The following is a 16,007-nucleotide window of genomic DNA, read 5'->3' on the forward strand; positions in this document are numbered from 1 at the left end:
TCAACTTTCTGGCAAGACTAGCCCCCAAGTCTTCCAACCCTTTCGTCTCTAATGTCCAGTCACTTCTGCCGAGCCTAGCTTCCCTGATTTTCTCTTTACTTTCTACATCCATTATTTCACTTTATCCTCCTTTTGTTCCGTGCGGGTTGAGGCTGGGTGGTATAGAGATTATCCTGACTGCAGAGATGGGGAAATTGGAACACACAGCTGTTGAAAGATCGCTAAAGAAAGAGAAACATGAGATATCTTACTCATCCGTGTCCTCCATTTAGCCAGTTTTCTCAAATGTAAATGAGCAACGCAGAGCTGGTATGGACTGCCCATTGGGAGACAGCATTATTCTTAGTACGTGAAATCACGCTCCCCAAATCTTACTCGCTAGTAAAGGAAGTCACCTATAAATAGTATCAGGTGTTTCATTTCTGTCTCGGACAAAACTTCTGAGTGACGGTCACAAAACAAAAAAAAAGACACTCAGAGCAAATAATAGGTAGACGGCGGTAAAAAATGTTCGCAGGATGTATAGAAAGCCTCTCCGGCGGGCCTCAGTCTCTCTAGCTAGAAAACCGGCATGGTGTTTATGCTTTTCGCGACGCCGTGAAAAGCGTCTGTGGACAAGTCAAAGACACTTCGGACAGGGATCGATACAATCTCATCTTTGGCATATTGTGCAACAGTAGCTGTAGCAAAGATGATGACAATAGCTAATATTTACGAGCATTTACTAAATGCCAGGGACGTACTACTGTCTCATCGAAACCTTAGCAACCCTAGGAGGTAGGAACTACTCATCTACAGGAGGGAACGGAGGCACAGACAAGCTGAGGTAAACCTGTCCAGAGCCCAAGACTAGTAGTCTAGCTCTCCCATACGAGAAGCCAGGTGGTTTTGTGGTTTAGCAAGTACAAACCTGACATACCATTCTGAAGTCCTTTTCGAACTTGAAAGCCCCACCTCCCGTGGCACAGAGCGTGGTGTGGAGGCTGGAGAAGTTCTTCTCGCTGCCCATCTGAATGAACCTGTGCATAGCACAGCTGGGGAAGCGGATGAAGTGCAGGTTCCCTTTGCGCCCACACATGGTCAGATTTTTCAGTTCTAGATGGACGTCTCGGATCCCGGTTTTCCCATAAGCCGTATTGGAAGTCAAATACTTTCTGATGCTCTTCAGGTTCTCTACCTCCTCTTGCTCCTCTTCGGCTGTGATATCCTTTGGCTCAAAGTAGACCAATTTAACCAGCGTTCCACCGATGTCCATCCCAAACCACGGGAAGGCTAGAGGGCAGAAAGATAGTACTGGTGAATCCCATGCATTGGGAGAGACGTTCAATTTCTGAATGTTCAATAACGAAATGCGATGGTGTCACATCTGAACGTGCATTTAATATCCACGCCACCCGAATTCGACCAGACGTGCCTAAAAGAAGAGATGGGCAAGGGGAAATCCAGCATTCGAGTGGTGCCCGTGTGTCTGCCCATAGTCCACTCAGACTGTGCCTCAGAACTGAGGTTGACAAGAGAACTAAGACGTTGCAGTCCCCTAGGCTCGTCTCAATTCCCAGGGCTTCTCGGAGCTCGAGTGTCTCCCCAAGCCGAGCACAATTCCAATATTTAAAGATTTCTTTTTTTTTTTTTTAATTTTTTTTTCAACGTTTTTTATTTATTTTTGGGACAGAGAGAGACAGAGCATGAACGGGGAGGGGCAGAGAGAGAGGGAGACACAGAATCAGAAACAGGCTCCAGGCTCCGAGCCATCAGCCCAGAGCTTGACGTGGGGCTCGAACTCACAGACCGCGAGATCGTGACCTGGCTGAAGTCGGACGCTTAACCGACTGCGCCACCCAGGCGCCCCTAAAGATTTCTTTTTGCAGGCACCAGGGCTCTCAAATGCTGTCTTATCAGAATCTCAGTCAAAGAAACAGTGATCTGTTCCAATGCCAGGGGAAAAACTGGCTATGCCAGGTGTACCCGAGGCGTGATGGTCTCTAACCCACTTGGCACACCCCTAGGGCACTTTGCAGTAACAACTGATAGAGTATTCAATTTTTGCCTCCATGAGCCGACTCCACTGCTGTAATCTACAGAATAGGCAGGAAGGAGAAAGTGAGAGAAAGTGGGTGATGAGAGATGATGATCCTATGGTGACAGAACTCTAAAAAGTTATAACTCCTCTTATAGCTCATTTCTTCATTAAGCAAAGTCACTCTCTTCATCTCAAATGGCCTGCTAAGGAGTCCTCAACCCAGCGGTGTGTCAGACTCGCCTTTAGCATCCCAATTCTGGTCTCCTCTCTCACAGGTTCTGACTTTAATTCAAGGCTGCAACCTGGGCATGAGTATGTTTTGAAAGTTCCCCAGTGGTTCCAATCTGCAGGCTTGGGAATCACTAAACTGGAAGAACCATGGCCTCTGACAGGCAAGCCCACAAATGAGCACAGCTCCTGACCAGGTCTGCAACCTAAGGCAAGCCTTTAGGAGATGGTGTGTGTGTGTGTGTGTGTGTGTGTGTGTGTGTGTGTGTGTGTATACGTATATATCTATAAAGCCTCCTGGAGATGTTTATCTATAACAAAACAAATCTCCATCATAATTATTTTTGTTATGAAAAGAACAGGCTGAGCTCCCTGAACTGACTAACTTCATTCAGAGGCAGCCTAGAAAGTTAACGCTGTGCAGTCAGATGCTCTGCAATGAACACAGAGCAAACCCAAATGAGATTCCAAAATCTGGGGTCTCCCTTTTCATTTCCATCAGTAGACTCCATGGACTAAATCTGAAACTGTAATATTAAAACTGAGTTTAAAGATATAGGGAGCAGGGGTGCCTGGAATGGTTCGGTCGGTTGAGCGTCTGATGCTTGGGTTTGGCTCAGGTCATGAACTCACAGTTTTTGAGTTCGAGCCCCACATCAGGCCCTGTGCTGACAGTGCGGAGCCTGCTTGGGATTCTCTCTCCTTCTCTCTCTGCCCCTCCCCCACTTGCACTGTCTTCATCTCTTAAAATAAATTAAATTAAATTAAATTAAATTTTAAAAAAAGATACAGGGAGATACAATGACTTCTTTCAATAAGTTGATTTTATTCCGCCCTAGAGAACATCCATATGAGCCCTGGTCAGGTTGTGCATGCCACACCCAGAGGTCACATTGCCAGGAGCATAAGTGAGACCCACAGAAGTTCTTTTTTCTGGGCTGCCCTACTACTTTGCCCTCGACATCAGTAGGCTGGGGAGGGTGGAAGGAGAGGAACACAGCAGGAAGCCATCCCTGCACGTGCGATTTTCTCTCCAGTGCTTCGCTGCTGTCATCTTAGCTGTATTCCAAGCCGGCTGTTCCACACTTGGAAGCACTAACCCTTAACAGTATGAAAAATGATACCCCAAACTTGCCCAAAGACTAAGAGCAGCAGATTCCACTGACAAGACCGAGGTGACAAGACCAAGTCCTGTGATAACTACTGAAGTTTGCAAAGCAAACGCTTGTCCCGGCAGATCACAGAAAACCGGAAACAGTTCATCACCACTGGTCAGTTCAACTCACAGGTGACGTTTCTTGGTCTGGTCTCTAAAACTCGCTGTCAGTATAGGTAATAGGGAAAGTCTCAAATCAGGATTCACAACTGCTTCCCATACGCAGGAGCCAGTAACCAGCTCACTGTCACTCCCTCCACCTCTCTAAGATCTCATTTCCAGCATCTGTGGAGGGAGTGGATTGCAGTATAATGGTCTCCAGTTCTCTTCCTACTACAAACTTCCTACAGATTCTTTCAGAAGTATAATAAAATCGCAACCACCCCAACCACGTAGGCTGACCAGAGCCCTAATTTCAACCTCCACTGAAATACCTGTGCCGTGTCAACAGGTGTCAGGACTATGCAATCAGTGTTGCAGGTATAATCCTTTCTTCTCATAGTAGGAAAGACACCTACCACTGGACAGGATGGGGGAAGGGTATTCTGGAACTTTGCTAGGCTACTCATTTGGAAACACTGTGGCAACATCTAGTAAAATGAAAAGTATTAGTACATTTTTAATCCAGCTAATCCCTCTCCTGGACCGTATTCAAAAAGCACCAGCATTTGAGGATAGGTATAAGAATATTCTTGCAGCAACCTTTGCAGTGGCCAAATTAAAACAAAAACAAAAACAGAACAGAAAACAAATTGCCTACCCAGTAACAGGAAAACACAGTGTATTCTTTCCAAATCATGGAATACTGGACAGCCACCGAAAAGAATGAATGAGATCTATACCAGCTGCCTGGAGAGATAGCCCTAAGCTTCTGTTAATGAGAAAGGTAAGAGATAGCCAGAAGTGTAAATAATTTGGTTTGAAAAAAAAGGGGGAGGGAAGGAAGGCAGGAAAGAAGGCAGGTGAAAAGGAGACCCGTAGGTTTATGATTATATGATTATATATCTGCTGAAAGATATAGGAGGTGGCAGAGGTAAGCAGGTTGTATGGGTGGAAGCTAGAGACTGGGGGAGGGGATGGAGAAAATTCTACACTCAGACATTTCGGTACATGCAGAAGTAAAAAAGAACATAAGAATAATTCAGTGACAGTGAAAAATAGGAGACCTCCCAGCACAGGATGGACAGAACACACTGTGTGAAACCCAGAAAATAACCTAGTTCTGTAGTAGAAATCCAGGATTCACGAAGCCACAGCTGCCCCCAGCCCTCTGCAATGAGGGGTCCCTCCGTGGTCCTTTGTGGATGCTGGTAAGTACAAGCATCCGCAAAGAGGTCTTACTTTTAAAAAATGTGACAGGGGACCTAAACATTTCATATGTTATTTAGAATCCTGCTACTTTCCTCCTGCCTCACCTCCTGCTCATTTCAAAGCTTTTGCTGGCCACTCAACAGAATGGCGGAAAAAAGTGTAGAGCTCTGAAAATTCCGTTAAATGTTGTATCAGCAGTTTTGCTTGAGGTAAGGGAATAGAGATCAGAATACTGTATTAGTTTACATGGCAAGAGAAATTGCTTTCATTTACCTATGTTCATGTCTTTTCTGTTTATGTGTGTTGTTTACTCATTTTTTTTAATTTAAAAAAAATTTTTTTTTCAACGTTTATTTATTTTTGAGACAGAGAGAGACAGAGCATGAACAGGGGAGGGGCAGAGAGAGAGGGAGACACAGAATCCGAAACAGGCCTCAGGCTCTGAGCGGTCAGCACAGAGCCCGACACGGGGCTCGAACTCACGGGCAGTGAGATCATGACCTGAGCCGAAGTCGGACGCTTAACCGACCGAGCCACCCAGGCGCCCCTTTACTCATTTTTGAGAGAGAGAGAGAAAGAGAGAGAGAGAGAGAGAGAGAGAGAGAGAGAGAGAGAGAGATGTGCTTAGAAAGTAATTGACTGGTTTACAAACCAAAAGAAAAGGGAATCAAGTCTATTAAGTCAGACTCACAGGGTTGGAAAAAGCAGCAGTTTCTCTTTCCCAAGAGATAAACAATGAAATGAGAAAAAGTCTTTGCATGGAAGGGTCAATTAGCACTTAGCTTTGGGGTGAAAGAGAAGGGCTATCACGCTCAATCTGAACACTCTGAAAGGGTTACAGAGTGTCGGCAGCAGTTGACGTCATGGCTCCTTAGTTCATTCTTTCAATTAGAATACCTCAGGGAAAAAGAGACCAGAGGTGTGGCTTCCCAACCAAAGGCTGACAGGCTCAAAGTATCACCAATTAAGTTAATAAAGAAAGGTTGGGAGCAAAACCACAAAGGCATACAGTGAACAGAAGCATGCCAAGGGCTGAGGGCTTGGCATATGGAAATAAACTAGAGCTAAATAGATAGGAAACTGATTTCCTTTTGAAAAGAGTCGTACTGCCAGAGAAACCAAAAGCTGAACACTTGAGTCCCCCAACCCTCTAAAGTCTGCTGGGAGAGCTGCTCAGCTCCTATGGAGGGCATATTCTTCCGTCTTACTTTAGTTGTGATCAAGGAGGTTATTGGGAAAAACCAAGACCTGAAGCAATGGATTGGGGAGCCCCTTCCCGAGACAACAATCAGGACCCCAGAGAACACCCTCTACATACTGGTCACCAGATGGATTTCGGAATTGCTTCAGCAGTTTAGAATGATTGAGGACCAATGAATGGATGTCTCCCGTTCACCTCCTTTCTGAACAAGAGTGTATATTGAGGTTTCCAATCTTTTTTTCACCGTTACATATTCACATACAATGTGGGGGAGGGGGCATAGCAGGTAACTGGCCTCTTTGAGTTCAGAAGTCTCTAGCTCAAGAGGACCCACCTCTGGAGTTGATGTCAAAACAACTTTGTATCACCCCCTCATTTAGATCCTACCGCACATCATCCAGATGCCACGACTGGGTGAGGCTACAGGGTTGTCTGCTCTGGGGTGCGAATGGCTGTATTTCACCTGCGGTTTCGGAGAGCAAGCCAGCTATTTGGTAATCAGAAAAGTAAATTGCGATAGTCACTAGTGCTGCTGGCCAAATATTTCCAGTTCTCTCCCTTTTAGCCTCATGGGGTGAGACTGCAGCCCCCGGACATTTTATAACTGAGCTGGGCAATGTGCCTCATCTAGTCAGCGAGTTGTGCATGGACATAGGGTACATCACTTCCAGGCAAGAGCACTTACGGCCGGGGTGAGACCCTTCAGAGCTCTTTCTCTGTTACCATGTCCAGCAAGATCCAAGATAATGATGGGTCAGGGGAGCGGGAGCCAGAATGGAGCCCGAACCACCTCCTTGATGGGCTTATAGTGTGAATGAGAAATAAACCTTTGTTGTTTTAAGGCACTGGGATTTAAGGGCTGTTATGCAGAATGATTTGCATATCCTCACTGATATACTCTAAGTCAAAATCCGCCCCCGCCCCCGCCCACCCCCCCAACCCTCCTGCTCCTGCAGAACCAGATCCAGGGACTGCCAGTATCGCCGATAAACATGTGGTAGCTGGGTGTTAATAAAAAGGTATGTAGGTCCTGTTGTATTTATCTCTGTCTGAAAATTTCTAAAAACACAAACCAAGATTGGCACTCTGGTAGTAATTTAAAACTGTGAAATGAATCTGTATTCCAAATACTGTAGTGAAAATATTTACAAGTTTTATTGGTCATCAATGGCTTTGAAACAAAGCCTGTTTCTTAGAGACGTTTTTGGAGCACTAGAATAGTCTCTGAGAGACACCTATGCTTCCTGTAGTAAATGTCAAGGGTTACACAATGACCTTATACAGTGACCAAATAGCATCAAGGAGCAAAGACTCCCCCCCCCCCCCCCCGCCACCGCCGTCCCCGCAAACAAAAAACAAAAACCCCAGCAACCACAATGCAGAAAAGGTCAGAGAAACTATTTTAAAGGGCTAAGGGAGCCTGATACTAGAAAATCTACCTCCTCTTGAACAACAGCCAGAGCTTTAAGGTGTTCTTGGTGAGGCAAAGTTCACTAATACCAATATTTCTTCCTGTATGTAAGAGTAACTCCTTTGGGCACAGGTTTGACTTAGCAACCAGTTGCTGTCCTGCACAGTTTAACACATTTCTTGAGGTTCCACCAAGCTGGAATTGGATGAAATAATTGTGAATAGAAGGACTGAATTTCTTTTCCCACTGTTTGTGAATAGATTTGTTGAACAAATTAATGGGTAGAAAAGATATTTGAGTATTGTGTAATCAGAAAAAAGAAAAGACTTTTAAGGCACTGATATGGACGCTACGTGGATACTAATTATGTTGAAGTTGCTTAAGGACCTCTACATGTTAACAAACAAAAACTGTTAATCTAGATCCGAGTGTGTAATAGAATTGTATTTCTTAAAGTATTTGTTCTTTGAGGGCTAGCTTTCCCTTCACCATGTCTAAATGTGGTTGGTACTGTAATGTAATCTTTGCTGATATATTCATAGAAACATTTAACTTGAAGAGGTGAAAGGGACCTTAGGTCGAGTCCAACATCCTGTTTACAGATAAGAAAATTATGGCTCAGAAAAGATCAAGGAATTGTCCAAGGTCAATCACAGTAGCTTCAGAACCCGTTTTCAGTTTCATGAGCTAGCAAGCTCCCCATTTTGCAAGGCTTATCCAAGTTAAGTGGCTTGTCACTTGAAATGACAGCACCCCCACAGATAGGATGATCGTGGGCAAGTTTCTTCCTTGAGCCATTGACTAAGCTGTAAGGCAGAGATGGGCTCACTGATTACTGAAGTTCTGTCCACTTCTCACATCCCACCATCCTAAACACACACACAAAGCCCTCCAAAACCACACTTTTAACTGCATATAATGGAAGAGTTGAAAACCTAAGAACTATTTAAGGACCTTGAAGAAAGTGATACATGTAAAATTTAATAAAAGGGTTTCCATAACACTGTAAAGGAACCTGTAATTATTGCACATAGAGCAATCTGCTAAACATTAAATATTCTGTGCAAAGAAACTTGAGTCACGGTTTCTTGCAAATTAATGCACACCAGATTCCTTTAGTTTGAATTTTAGTCACATGGCAATCCCCAGGGTTGGCAAGGGTACAAGGACACAAGAACTTATAGAGTACCAACGGGAATGTAAACTAGTGCAATCTTTCCACGGGGGGTTTTGGAAATACCTATTAAAAAGCTCCAGATTCTTGCATTCTTTAATACATCAGTTCTGCTTTACCCTAAAGACATAGTTATGCACGCATTCAAAAATTTATCTTAAAAAAATCACTGAACTTTTACCACTAATAACTAGAAAATTAATTACTGTCCAAAATTACAGAGTAGGTAAGTAAATTAAATAAATGATTGTCCATTCACACAAAGGGAAAAAAGGCAACTATTTTGTAGGACGGCATTTAATGATGTGAGGAGCATGTTCATTATATGTCGTTCGGTGAAAGGGCAGGTGATTAACTGGGACGCGTGTATGATTACTATTTTGGATAAAAATTCAACAGCTCTTTGTGCACAGAAAACAAGACTAGAAACTTCAGGCTGAAATATTAACAGCTGTTATCTCTGGGTCATGGAGGAGGGTGGATTTTTTTCTTCTTCTGTTTTTTCTGAAGATGCTTTTCAATTATTTACAATAATACATTTAATCTTAATAATCAGAGTTACTTTAGAATTCTCAAAAACTGCACTATAAAAATGCAAAAGAAAAAAATTGTTTTATTTGCTTCAATGCACCGATGGAAGATGTGGTCCCGCCCATGGGAAGAGTGTGCCTACATTCCCCATCTCAACAGCCCCTCCCCTGCTCAGGCAGTACCCTGCCCATATCATGCCTGCTACTGAAATCCATTCGACACAGGTGATCAATGACAAGGAAAGCCTGAGCAAAGTTGCTTAACCAGTTAGATACTGGACATCCCTCAGGTGGGAATTTAGGGTAGGAAGAGTCCTGATTTACGCACCTGATTTACTGTCAGCGCAACACCTGTAAGTTAAAGTCGGTAATTCAAAACACACTTCGGGGGCAGAGGAATGTTTGGGGGAAAGGATCATGGTGGGAAAGGTCACACATCCACGTGTGACAAAAACCTTCCTTCCACTGGCACATGGCCTCTGATTCCTGTCAACTTTCTCCTTGGCACGTGGGCTGGGAACAAAAAGGCTGATTTAAAGAAAAAAAAAAATGCCGATCATATTCTTATCTGCGAGAGGGAGAAAGAATAGCAGGAATTCCTTCCAGCACTTTTGAGGCAGGCATAAGTATTATCACATCAGCCACCAGAACTAAGGCCTGATTTCACCAACTCCGCCATGCAGGCCCACGGTCTGTGACACACGATAGGCTCCAGGCCTAGGGCCTGCGATCTTTTTGGGCACTCGCGAATGAAAATATTCTAATTTCTTTTAAAATTAGAAGAAAACATACAAACTTTCAGGTCGAAGAAAATGTGGTCACATGGCATCTCAACACATTCATCTTTCTACCAACAGAGTTGAAAATTATAACTTAAAATTTTTTTTTTATTCAGGAAGGAACCCATAAAGTGTCAGGAGTCCACGAGAGTTAGTCTGTGTTTATTTACATTTTGCTCCACACCCAGTCCCAGGTCAGAACTGACAAGACATCAGACCAAAGTCTGCTTTGCATTTGCAATTTGAACTGGATTCCTATGGATTGTTTACAATTTTATTTCCTTAAAGCAACTTCATTTTAGTACTTCATGCAACCAAATATTATTTTTATTTTTGTTTTTAAAGTAGGCTCCCTGCCCAACATGGGGCTTGAAGTCACAACCCTGAGATTACAAATCACGTGCTCTACTGACTGAGCCAGTCAGGTGCCCCAGAGTGCACTAAATTTTAAAGTTAACTGTTTAAATTACATTTATTTAAAAATGACAGGCTATATTCAACCACATTCGTTCTCAAATTTGCCTCATTATAAAAACTGCCTAAGGCACTTGTTAAAAATATGAACTCCCAGGCCATAGCCTGGAGATTGGGATGCAGCAGGACTGGAGAAAATATTTTCAACGAGGGAGACCTGTAATTCTCACTAGCCAAGTTCAAAACCACTGTTCTCATTGAATCAAAATGAGTGCTGTAAGTAGCTGGACCACAGTTTAAAAGTGAGAGATCAGAGTTTGAATGGGCTACTCTTGCTTGTAACTGTGAGGGAGCTCTAAGGAGGAACCCCGGGGTGGTGCCTGGTAATGACCTGGAAGAGGTTCCCATTCTGGAAACAGAAGGACCTGAACGCATCTAACTGCTTGTTAATGGAATTATTTACAGGCAATTTATAACATGAGTGCCACAGTATTTAATTTTAAATACAGCTTTTGGATTTCCACGTATCATCCATCCACAACGAAAGCCCCTGGCCGTGGGTTTAGAAACGTTCCACATATGATTAAGTTTTGGCAATGTGCTCCTCTCTCCCAGCGACTCCCATTTTTAAGGTAACCATGCATTTCTCCATAAGGAAGTCAGCTCAGGCAACAGTACCGGTGTATTTAGGTCAGGCAGGCAGATGTTCTTTGATTTGCAACCCATGTGGTTGACCTTGACACAGACAACCACGTGAAATCAGAACAACAAACAGAAACACCAACATGAAAGCTATGTTACTTTTTTTTTAGGTTGAGATTTGAGAGGCGGAAAAAAAAAAAGCTCTTGCAGGGGGCCATTCTGGTGTCACCCATAAATGTATTCTTAGCTTGTCTTAGCTTGGACCTAGGCCAGCAGGAAGCAGGGGCAAGATGAAGCTAGAGGTGAAGGGACCCAAAAGGTCAAACCCGTGAGGTTAAAAAGCCTTTTCCTTGGGTCTCTTCCTTAAGGCCCTGAGCAGCTCAGGGAGGTGCAGTTTCGTTCCCAAGGTCCGAGAGCTTTCCCTGCCACTCTTACGAGAGAAAATCAGAGTAGACAAAGGGATGTCACTCTAGCGACCACCGAGCTCATTTTGTTCCTGTCACCCCCACAGTCAAGCCCTGGATTTCTGTCCCAGGTCATAAGGAGTGGAAATAATAGACAGATGAAAACTGTTTCCCATTCTGCAGTCATCTTGTGAGGCTGAGGAAGTTGGGGGGGGGGGGTGGCAGAAATACAATTACAGACAGTTAAGGTCATTGTCCCTATTTCTCACCAAGAACCTGTCTGTCCTGCCCAATCTAGAGGGAACAGAAGGTGAGTATCAACCTTCCATGTAGTCCTCAGCTTTGATTATGCCACCTTCATCATCAGAAGTACGGTCCCTGGAAGAAGATTCCGTAGTTTGGACTCTGCAGACACATGCCAAGGGACAAGCATACAGTGGCTCTTGAGGGCCACTCAAGATTGGCTCCAGTGTGATCATTTCAGCACCCAGAATAGACCCGAGCGTCCACCCAGGAATGGCTCCTCCAGCTACCTAATGTCCTGCACTGAAGCTCAAGATGGCAATCTCATTACCTGCTTAAACAAATCCCAGTTTAAACCACCAAGAGGTTTAGCTTTCTGTCTTGACAAGCCACCAGAGCGTGCTTACTTACTCCAGGGATCTACTGACGATTTAATACCAGGGAGTGGTTAATTAAGGCTTTGGGGAGAAGAGCATTGCCAAGTGGCACCACCGGGTGGAACAACAGGTTTACCAGAAATGGGCTTTGTTCATGTATTTTAGCTCGATGGCAAGAGCCTGGCAGATCTTTAAAGTCGAGCTGGGGGATGTTGGGGGGGGGACTGAGAAAAGGCGTGCCAACTGCTCACATGGCGCTGCAAGCTGGAAGAAAGAGGGGGTCACAAGTCCCTCTTCAAATAATCTGAGAACAACCACATGCTTATGGACCCAGTGATTCATGAACACATGTTTATGCCAGTGAAAGTCACCGTGGCACAGAGCCGGGATACGGCAATGTACCTGCCCTCTTGGCACTTGCTTTCCAGTCTGCAAGGACCGATTGTTAATCAAGAACAACCAGGAACGAGTGAAAACTGCTAGGAGTGAAATCCACATTATTCGAGGACCAGACCTCACTTAATTAAAACAATCCTTTAGGGGACGCCTGGCTGGCTAAGTCAGTAGAGCATGTGACTCGATCTTGGGGTTGTAACTTCGAGCCCCAGCTTGGGTGTAGAGAGATTACTTTTAAAAAATTAAATCTTTAAAACAGTCTTTTAGTATTTATGAATGGCAGCTCTAAGCAGGGTTCCCTCTTAGGTTCAATAACCATCACAAAGTAAAGCCTGACACTTCCTGGCCATTCGAGAACCTTGTAATTAAATTGGAGATGACACTCAAACCTACAAAAAGTTTAAAATCACTGGATGTTAGGGGTGCCTCGATGGCTCAGTCAGTTAAGCGTCTGACTTTGGCTCAGGTCGTGATCTCCCAGTTCGTGGGTTCGAGCCCTGCGTCGGGCTCTGTGCTGACAGCTCAGGGCCTGGAGCCTGCTTCAGATTCTGTGTCTCAGTCTCTCTCTGCCCCTCCCCGGCTCACACTTTGTCTCTCTCTCTCTCAAAAATAAATAAACATTAAAAAAATTTTTTTTAATTAAAAAAAAAACAATAAAATCACTTGATGTTAGCGTTGGAGGGACATAAGAGATCTTTTAGGGAAAGGCATATCAAAACCACGATGAGATACCACTTTGAACCCACTAGAGTGACTATAATTTAAAAAACAGAAAATAACAAGTGTTGGTGAGGACATGAAGAAACTGTGGCCCTCATACACCACTGGTGGGGATATAAAATAGTGCAGGGGCACCTGGGCGGCTCAGCTGGTTAAGCGTCTGACTTCCACTCAGGTTATGATCTCCTAGTTCATGGATTCGATCCCTGCATCAGGCTCTGTGCTGACAGCTCAGAGCCTGGAGCCTGCTTCGAATTCCGTGTCTCCCACTCTCTGTCCCTCCCCCACTCACGCTTTCTCTCTCTCTCTCTCTCTCTCAAAAATAAATACGCATTAAAAGATTAAAAAATAAAGAGAGCTTAATATTAAAAAAATAAAATAAAATAATGCAGTCACTTTGGAAAACAGTCTGGCAGTTCTGCAGGAGGTTAAACGTTAGTTTGTATGTGATCTAGCAAGTTCACTCTCGGGTACATACCCAAGAGAAGTGAAAACCTGTCCCCATAAAAAGTTGTACACAAATGTTCATAGCAGTGGAAACACCCCAAATGTCCATCAACTGATGAATGGATTAATAACCCATGCTGTCTCCAGGCTATGAAGTATTATTTGGCAATAAAAAAGAATTAAATGCTCATATACGTTAAGACATAAATGAACCTTGAAAACACTATGCTCCATGAAAGGAGCCAATCACAAAAAAGCACAGATAGTACGATTCCAATATGTGAACTGTCCACAATAGGTAAATCTGTAGAGACCGAAATATCAGTGGTTGCCCAGTTTCAGGAGTTGTGGGGGCAAAAAGGAGTGACTGCTAAATAAGGTTTTGTAAGGGGGTGACGGAGTATTCTAAAATTGATTGTGGTAATGGTTGCACTCTGCGAATACACTCAAACCCACCTAACTGTACACGTTAAGTGGGTGAATTGAATGTGCATTCTATCTTAATAAAGCAGATTTCATGCATATATAAAGCTCTGACCTAAACCCTTCATTTCATAGATAACTTTTGAAATAGAAATGCCAAATTATAATTGCTTTTGAAAAAAAGTCTTTCTACAGATTTCCCCATATTTTTAAAGAAAATAAGCACAAGAAAATTTTAGATCTTCCTGATGACTGATGGGCATATGAGGGTCAATTTTTGTGCCCACTCTATAGTGATGCCCTCAGAACCACATGAACCTCTCTCTGCTTCCAAGGCTACTAGGGTTTAAGTATTCTTTTGTCTCTATTATGGCTTTCTATGTCTTGCTTTTAGGCTAATCCTGTTAATTTCCTGCTGCTATCAATGTTACTGCAGTACATCTACCCCAAACCTGCTATATATGAATGCAGAGAAACCAGAAAATTCATGTCTGTTAACACTGCGCCTTTAGTAAGAGTAAACAGACTCAGAGAGAGCACAGGAAGTACACTAAATGTAGAATGCAAAAGCATCTCCAATTTTATTTATTTCCCAACACTGATTTTGGTTGCTCAGACGTGTTTGCTTCCTTACCAGGTTCTCAGCTGCCTTCTGGCTTATTGCTGGCAAGTTTCCAGAGGTGACAGTCACTGTAATTAGTATTAAATGTTTTCTTTTACTGTAACAATTTTTTTTTTTAATTTTTTTTTCAACGTTTTTTATTTATTTTTGGGGCAGAGAGAGACAGAGCATGAACGGGGGAGGGGCAGAGAGAGAGAGGGAGACACAGAATCGGAAACAGGCTCCAGGCTCCGAGCCATCAGCCCAGAGCCCGACGCGGGGCTCGAACTCACGGACCGCGAGATTGTGACCTGGCTGAAGTCGGACGCTTAACCGACTGCGCCACCCAGGCGCCCCTACTGTAACAATTTTTATCCAAGGCACAGCTAGATGTAATATCTAACTGGAAAAAGAGGTGAAAACTTTAAAAATATAAACATGAGCATTCAAAGTATTCTGTTTATCTGGTGCCAATTAGTTTGGGGACAGAGTGCCCTTCTCTATCATTCAGGTAAGATTTTCAAACAACTTAGCCCTGGAATTTTTTATTGCATCTTAACTATGGAACTCACAGAAGGAAGAGATAAAAGCAACACCTTACTTAACATTGGCTCATTTTAGAAAAAATAGTACACATTTAATGCAAAGTCCATCTATGAGACCAACACTGTTTTGATGTGTAAAGGCTGGACAGTTGTTACTTAGGGATGACAGCCGCAGTCTCATAAACTTCAGCACCCAATTTATTTTTGTACTTTGTCTGGATTGCACAATATGGAGACAAGTTTGACTCACAGGGAGTAGGTGCAAATCCTAACTGTTTTCTGAACAGCTTTCCTTGCAATCCGGGGATTTCTGGAATCAAAACTGATTCAGTAGCTTGGACAGATTTACTGAAAATGTTTCACCAAAAAGCTGAACGCTAAAAATAACTAACGGCTCCTCAGTTTGCTTGTAATAAATATAAAAATCAAACAAAAGCCTCTAAACCTTATAATAAGTGCTAAAACTCTAAACTTGATGGGGTTATTCATTTACTTGTTATTATATAACTGACCTATGCCAGAGTGAGAGCATTTGCAAAGCAAATATGCCTAACTAAGCCTTGCCTAGAATGTAACTGAGTGTGGTACACGTGTACGGAGGTGGTATATTAGCTTGTGCAATTTTATGTGGATATACGTGCCCAGGCCAAACTTTTTAAAAGACTTCAGAGCTATAAACTTGCCAATCAATGCTCTGCTTATAAGAATTCAGAAAAAATGGGGCACCTGGGTGGCTCAGCTGGTTGAGCATACGGTCATGATCTAGCCCTCTGTGAGTTCCGGCCCCGCATCGGGCTCTGTGCTGACAGCTCAGAGCCTGGAGCCCGCTTCGGATTCTGTGTCTCCCTCTCTCTCTGCCCCTCCCCCACTCATGCTCTGTCTCCCTCTATCTCTCAAAAATCAATAAACGTTAAAAAATTGAAAAAAAAAAAAGAATCCAGAAGAAGCTTCTTCTAACGTCTACAAAAAATGGGTTAATCCAGCA

The 16,007-nt window shown here is 43.4% G+C and overlaps 1 protein-coding gene across 5 annotated transcripts in view; it reads right to left on the minus strand.

Annotated features, from left to right (window-relative positions):
• PANK1 (pantothenate kinase 1) overlaps positions 1–16,007 on the minus strand; it is a 102,930-nt gene that overhangs the window by 24,165 nt on the left and 62,758 nt on the right. For all 5 annotated transcript variants that reach the window (XM_058697132.1, XM_058697131.1, XM_058697130.1 and 2 more), the window contains one exon: positions 920–1,272. In XM_058697132.1, the coding sequence (XP_058553115.1) occupies positions 920–1,255 (336 nt within the window). In that variant the 5' untranslated portion in view covers positions 1,256–1,272. The remainder of the gene's footprint in view (positions 1–919; positions 1,273–16,007) is intronic.

The sequence above is a fragment of the Neofelis nebulosa genome, chromosome 13 (assembly GCF_028018385.1).
Source record: "Neofelis nebulosa isolate mNeoNeb1 chromosome 13, mNeoNeb1.pri, whole genome shotgun sequence".
Taxonomy (NCBI): Eukaryota; Metazoa; Chordata; class Mammalia; order Carnivora; family Felidae; genus Neofelis; species Neofelis nebulosa.